Source organism: Otolemur garnettii, unplaced genomic scaffold (assembly GCF_000181295.1).
Source record: "Otolemur garnettii isolate 467f Iridium unplaced genomic scaffold, OtoGar3 scaffold00002, whole genome shotgun sequence".
In the NCBI taxonomy this organism is placed as follows: Eukaryota; Metazoa; Chordata; class Mammalia; order Primates; family Galagidae; genus Otolemur; species Otolemur garnettii.
The window spans coordinates 7,181,300-7,188,742 of record NW_003852397.1 but is presented as its reverse complement, the minus strand read 5'-3'; the positions used below and the strand labels follow the sequence as shown (position 1 = coordinate 7,188,742).

General features: G+C 43.4%; 1 protein-coding gene across 2 annotated transcripts in view; it reads right to left on the bottom strand.

The window, feature by feature from the left end:
• RPF2 (ribosome production factor 2 homolog) overlaps window positions 1-7,443 on the bottom strand; it is a 33,251-nt gene that overhangs the window by 5,384 nt on the left and 20,424 nt on the right. For both annotated transcript variants that reach the window (XM_003781593.3, XM_023513231.1), the window contains exon 8: window positions 2,865-2,967. In XM_003781593.3, the coding sequence (XP_003781641.1) occupies window positions 2,865-2,967 (103 nt within the window). The remainder of the gene's footprint in view (window positions 1-2,864; window positions 2,968-7,443) is intronic.

Sequence of the window (7,443 nt, the reverse complement as noted above, 5' to 3'; positions counted from 1 at the left end):
GCTGCTATCAAAAAATAGCCAGGCGTTGTGGCGGGCGCCTGTGGTCCCAGCTACTCCAGAGGCTGAGGCAAGAGAATCGCGTAAGCTCAGGAGTTGGAGGTTGCTGTGAGCTGTGTGACGCCACGGCACCCTACCGAGGGCAACAAAGTAAGACTCTGTCTCTATAAAAAAAATTTTTTTCTATCATTTAAAGTACTAATTTTCTGCTAAGATAAAAACTTGCCAGCATTTGGTATGTCTGATGAATTGAGATCACCCAAGCACCACTGAATGTTGCCAAAACTCCTCTCAAGTACCCTTTTTTTTTGAGACAGAGCCTCAAGCTGTCCCCCTGGGTGCAGTGCCGTGGCATCACAGCTCACAGCAACCTGCAACTCCTAGGCTCAAGCGAGTCTCCTGCCTCAGCCTCCCAAGTAGCTGGAACCACAGGCACCCACCACAACGCCCGGCTATTTTTTGGTTGTAGCCATCATTGTTGCTTTGGCGGGCCCGGGCTGGATTCGAACCCGCCACCTTAAGTGTATGTGGCTGGCGCCTTAGCCACTTGAGCCATGGGCGCCAAGCTAAGTACCCTTTTATTTACTTATTTAAAACTATTTCTCTAAATAGCAGTCATCTACTTTATAGTATAATACATTCTTGGAAGCTCCAAAATCAAACGTGGAAAATCAAACAGCAGACTTAAATTTTCAATCTTAACTAACTAAAAATGATTAGAAAGTCCCTTATCACATACTTCATTACATTTTGCCATATTATTTTATCTTCTTTTTTTTTGGAGACAGAGTCTCACTATGTCACCCTTGGTAAAGTGCTATGTATGGTGTCACAGCTCACAGCAACCTCAAACTCTTGGGCTGAAGAGATTCTCTTGCCTCAGCCTCTCAAGTAGCTGGGACTATAGGTACTTGCCACGATGCCCAAATATTTTTTTTGTTGAAGTTGTCATTGTTGCTTAGCGGGGTTTGAACTCGCCACTCTTGGTGCATGTGGCTGGCACTATAACCATTGTGCTACAAGCGCTGAGCCATATTTTTATCTTTAATGAAGAAAACAGAAAAACAGAAGCAAGGTGCTAATCATACTGTGAGAAGAACTAAGTGTCTCTGACTCAATGTTTAGGAGAAACCAAGATGGAAATGTAGTTGCACTCAGATGCTCAGCTGCTAGACACAAGCTGGTCAGCCATGGAGCCCGTTGAAAAAAAAATAACCCCACGTAGCTCGGCACCTGTGGTTCAAGCAGCTAAGGTACCAGCCACATATACCTGAGCTGGTGGGTTCGAATCCAGCCCAGGCCTGCCAAACAACAATGATGGCCCAAAAACAAAAAAAAATAGCCAGGCGTTATGATGGGTGCCTATAGTCACAGCTACTTGGGAGGCAGAGGCAGGCAAATCACTTGAGCCCAGGAATTGGAGGTTGCTGTGAGTTGTGATGCCACGGCACTCTACCCAGGGTGATGGCTTGAGGCTCTGTCTCAAGAATAAACAAATAAAGAACATTGCCAGGGGCAGCACCTGTGTCTCAAGGACTAGGGCACCGGCATTGGCCTGGGCCAAAAACTGCAAAAACAAACAAATAAACAAAAAAACTCATTCACATATGAAATGCTGAACACAAATGGTTGCACAAACAGCACAACTGAACAGAAGACGCTGTCAACACTGAGCTGTCAGGTCAACACATACTCCAAAGTCTGAATCCCAACACAAAGAAAGGCACTTTGCAACGGTCAAGAGTATTCACTAGGAAAGCAGAGGTTCTACCAGCCAATGCCACATTTACCCCAAAAGGCACAGTTAGAGCATGTCATTAGCTCTTTAATAAAAGCAGAATCAGGGCAGCGCCTATAGCTCAGTGAGTAGGGCGCTGGCCCCATATACTGAGAGTAGGGGTTTCAAACCCGACCCCAGCCAAACTGCAAGAAAAAAAATAGCCGGGTGTTGTGGCGGGCACCTATAGTCCCAGCTACTTGGGAGGTTGAGGCAAGAGAATCACCTAAGCCTAGGAGTTGGAGGTTGCTGTGAGCTATGACACCACTGCACTCTAGAGAGTGATAAAGTGAAACTCTGTCTCTCAAAAAAAAAAAAAATAGCAGAATCAACTTGTTCGGACTGATTTGTGGAGGAAGGAATAAAAGGCCTAGGCTGGAGGGAGAGGGTGCAATGAAACGAACCACTGAATCTTCTCATTTCTTTTAGAAAATTCCATTTTTATGCTCGGCGCCTGTGGCTCAAGTGGCTAAGGCGCCACACACATACACCTAAGGTGGCGGGTTCAAATCCAGCCCAGGCCCGCCAAACAACAATGATGGCTGCAACCAAAAAATAGCCAGGCGTTGTGGTGGGCACCTGTGGTCCCAGCTACTTGGGAGGCTGAGGCAGGAGACTTGCTTGAGCCCAGGGGTTGGAGGTTGCTGTGAGCTGTGATGCCAGAGCACTCTACCCAGGGGGATAGCTTGAGGCTCTGTCTCAAACAAAAAAAAAAAAGAAAATTCCATTTTTAGTTTTAGGGTTTTCAGATTTGCTTTGGCTGGCCTAAGACTTGTGGCATAGTGCTCTTAGTCTAGCCAAGAACAATGAAGAAAAATGCATAAATAAAGCTAGGGAGAGTTAGTGTTCCAGCCTCAGAGAGAGTACAGCATCAGATGTGCTGGGGGCCTGAAAACACGGTTTCAGAGGCACCGCTCAGCTGGAGAAGCACAAGACCGAGGACCAGCACAGAGCTGCACTGTTGCTATCTTGCAAACTCTCCAATAAAACGTCTGGCCAAACGTTAATTCTAAGTTTGAGCTCTATAAAACAGCCACACTAAAATGTTAGCCCTGAGGGATGAGAAAAACAAGCTGAGAAATGCACTTACTTATAGCTTCGAAAGTAAATCTTCCCATTCAGTGCAGTGAAGTGCAGAACGTACTCTAATCCAGCCAGGCGGATATTTGATACTGTGGGTCCTCTGAAAAAATCTGAAGAAATACATTAAGTCGTTAAAAAAAAAAAAAAAAAAGAGCTTTTAACGTTCAGTTAGAAAGAACTGAGCATTCCCAATGCTGTTTTATGCCAGTATCTAAAAAGGTAAGATAGGTAGCACAAGAAATGATCCCTGAAAAATGTCTGAAGGTCTCACCCCTCAACCACATCATCTCATGACTTTATTTCTGCCTTCACAGAAGAACAATATTTATCATGAATATTAACTTTAAAAAGTAAATGAGAGCATAAAATTTTAACCTACAAGAAAAGTGGGTACTGATGACAAATTTCTATAAAAATGGCTGTTTCTAGTCTATTAAATCAAAATTAATTTATCCATGTACTTATTTACTTAGCGTAAGAATTAGAGTGAGACTCTGTCGTCTAGACTGGAGTGCAGTGGTGTGACAGCTCAGTGCAGCCCTCAAATCCTGGGCTCAAGCAATCCTCCTGCCTCAGCCTCCCGAGCAGCTACACTACAGGTTCCAGCCCCAACACACCTCAAAAAAAATTGTTTTAGACATGGGGTCTTGCTATGTTGCTCAGGCTGGTCACAAATTCTGTCTTTATTATTTTTATTGTTGTTTTTGTTGTTTTTATGAGGGAAGCCAGCAAGAAAAAACTTTAAAAATAACCATTATATGAGCAAAGAACGACAAACTTTATAAATTGTCAAAGCCAAAAGGAACCCTGGGGGTGGCACCTATGGCTCAGTGGGTAGGGCACCGGCCCCATATACTGAGGGTGGCAGGTTTAAACCTGGCCCTGGCCAAACTGTAACAAAAAAATGGCCAGGCATTGTGGTGGTTGCCTGTAGTCCTAGCTACTTGGAAGGCTGAGGCCAGAGAGTCACCTAAGCCCAGGAGTTGGAGGTTGCTGTGAACTGTGATGCTATGGCACTCTACCAAGGGCAATAAAGTAAGACTCTGTCTCTTAAAAAAAAAAAAAAAAGAAAGATTAACTGAAATTAAAAAGAATGGTCTACTAAGTACTGGCAAGGAAACAAACCAACTGGAGTTCTCTTTTTTTTTTTTAAACTGAGAGTCTCACTATGTTGCCCTTGGTAGAGTGCCATGACATCACAGCTCACAGCAACCTCAAACTCTTGGGCTTAGAGATTCTCTTGCCTCAGCCTCCCAAGTAGCTGGGACTACAGGCCCCCTCCACACTGCCGGGCTATTTTTTGCTATTGTTGTCATTGTTGTGTAGCAGGCCCAGGCTGGGTTCAAACCCTCCAACCTCGGTATATGTGACTGGTGCTGTAACCACTGTGCTACAGGCACTGAGCCCAACTAGAGTTCTTATATACTGCTGATAGGGATACAAAATGGTATTGAGAACACCACCATTGTTCTTGTAGCTTCCTACAATGTAGCTTCCTACAATGTTAAATACACACCATTCAAATAACCATTCCATTCCTAGGTTTTGTATATAAATGTATACAGCAGCTCTATCTGTAACAGCCCAACCGTGGGATCAACCTAAATATCCATGAGATGAGCAAACAGATTTGGAACAGCTATGTGTGGAGTATTTCTCATAAAAAGAAATGAGCTATTGATACACAGCAACATGGATGAATCTCAAATTACAATGAGTGAAAAAAGCTAGGCCAAAAAAAGCACATACTCTGAAATTCTATTTATCTAAAATTGTACAAAATGCAAACTAATCTATGGTGACAGAAAGCAGATCAATGTTTGCTTTGGATGAAGAAATAGGATGGATTACGAAGGGGCAGGGAAATCTGAAGAGTGATGTAACAGTTCTGTATTTTGATTGCAGTAGTGTTTTCTTGGATTTCTAGCCTCCAAAACTATGAGAAAATACATTTTTGTGTGGTTCAAGCCACCCAGTCTTTAGTATTATGTTGTAGCAACGTGAGCAACTAACACAATTACCTTTTTAGGGCTATGGAGAGGATTAAATTTAATAAATCACCTGACCCAATTTACACTAGTTATTTTCATTAATATATATTTTTCAAATAGCGTAAGAATTAGGAAATTAGAAAGGTTAAAACAATAATTAAAACAATGACACTGATGTAGCTCTGACGGCCAGTATAAATAAAGGCAATGAAGTGACAGGGCAAGGCGGTTCATGCCTGTAATCCTAGCACTGTGGGAGACACAGGGGAGAGGACTGCTTGAGGCCAGGAGTTTGAGACCAGATCAAACAACATAGCAAGACCCAATCTCTATAAAAACTTAAAACAGCCACATTGGGGATTAGCCACGAATCTATGTAATATTTAAGAAAGCAAAATGGAAGCAAAACTTAAGATGAACAAAATGGGTATCCTGCCCGAAAATACTGACATTAAGAAAGTCCACTTTTCTTCTTGGTCAATTACTAAAATGAAAGGAACTTCCTAGAAGGAAGAAAGCCCTTGATAAATTTCTTCCCCTGCTGATCTATGATATTTCATATCCCAAGAGGCAGCTGCCTGTCTTCTTGTTTATGAAGTTGAAAGCCCAACTTTCCTTGGAGCCCTACAGTCTCATTCCTCTCTTCTGCCTTCTGCTTCTGTCCTGATTCCTTTTTTCACTCACTTTCCCTCATGGCTGCAGGATTCAGTCACTCCTGCCACCTAGTGGAAGCACGAGATAATGAGAAGGTGGGAGTGAGAAGGGCTGGGCACTATGGCTCACACCTACAGTGTTTCCCCCTAAATAAGACACTGTCTTCTATTTATTTTTTCTCAAGAAGACACACTAGGGCTTATTTTCAGGGGATGTCTTATTTTTATTAAGTATAATACAACAATCTTCATTTATTCAAATACAGTTAAGTCATCTTCTTCTGGAACCTGATGGGGGAGCCGACCTTGTTGGTGGGGCTGGTGCTACTGATGCGTGAACTCCTTTCCCCTAGCCGTTCACACGTGTGCAACAGGATGCCTGTGACCACGGTTACCACATGCACACCCGCGCAAGTGCCAACAGCTCAGAGAAGGAGCTGTGGCAGATGTATTCTAGTCTTTTTTACCGCTCCGTGCCCATCACTAGGTCTTATTATCCGGGTAGGGCTTATATTTAACAAATGCATAGAAATCCTGCTAAGGCTTATTTTGGGGGTAGGTTTTATTTTCAGGGAAACACAGTAAAACCCCAGCACTTTGGGAGGCCAAAGCAGGAGGATCATTTGAGGCCTAGGAGTTGGAAAGCAGGCAGAACAAGAGTGAGACTATCTTCATAAAAATACAGAAAAATTAGGCTGGGCACCAGTAGTTCAGTGGTTAGGGTGCCAGCCACATGCTTTGGGCTGGTGGGTTTGAACCCATCTGGGGCCTGCTGAACAACAACAAAAAAATAGCCAGGTGTTGTAGTGGGTACCTACAGTCCAACTACTAGGGAGGCTGAGTCAAGAGAATTGCTTAAGCTCAAGAATTTGAGGTTGCTGTGAACTATGACACCATAGCACTCTACTGAGGGTGACAAAGTAAGACTCTGTCTCAATTAAAAAAAAAAAATAGAAAAATTAGCCAGGCATCATAGCACATGCCTATAGTCCCAACTATTCAGGAGCCTCAGGGCCAGGAGGATCCCTTGAATATAGGAGTTTGGGGTTACTGTGAGCTATAATGATACCACCCACTGCACTTTAGTCTGGGTGACAGTGAGACCCCGGCTCAGGGGGAAAAAAACCCAAAACATTTAGCCTGGGCACAGTGCCTCATGTCCTAATCTCTGGACCTTGGGAGTCTTGAGGTGGGAGGAGTACTTGAGGCCGGGAGTTCAGCATCAGGCTGAGCAACATAGCAAGACACTGAGACCCTGTCCCCCCGCCCCGCCAAAAGAAGAAGGTTTTAAACAGCAGGGTACAGTGGCAAAGGCCAATAGTCTCAGATACTTGGAAGGCTGGGCCAGGAGGATCACTTGAGCCATGATCATGTCACTGTACTCCAGCCTGGATGACAGAGCTAGATGCTATCTTTCAGGGGAAACAACAACAACTGAACATTTTAAAAATAGGCAAACAAAGCCCTTCCTGTTTATCAAATTATCAAGCTCTCACTGACAATAATGACATACGGATCGTGGAAGAAAAGGCAAAAACTCTGGGCCAATGGAATACAAATAATAGAAATCTTAACTCAAAATCTGGATGAACTCTTGGCTGAAAAAAATACCCTTGATACTTTGGAGTATATAATATTGAAAGGAGGAAATACTGGTGATCGTCTCTCATGGATGAAGTTAATTCACAGAAAATATAGGTAAGAATCTATAAACAGAGTCTAGCAGGGAATGTGCTCACTGCAGGCAAGATGCACAGCAGAGGCAGAAAAGCTCAGGCTCTGAAGGCTCTGGGTTTCAATTCTGCCTCACCTGTCTAATCGTTCTTATATAACCTCTGTAAGCCTCTGTTTTCCCATTTGTAAAATGGGAATGCACCAAACTTGAGAGCTTTTGTGAAGATTAAACAGGTAATACTGGTTCTTAGTTTGAAAAAAAAAAAAA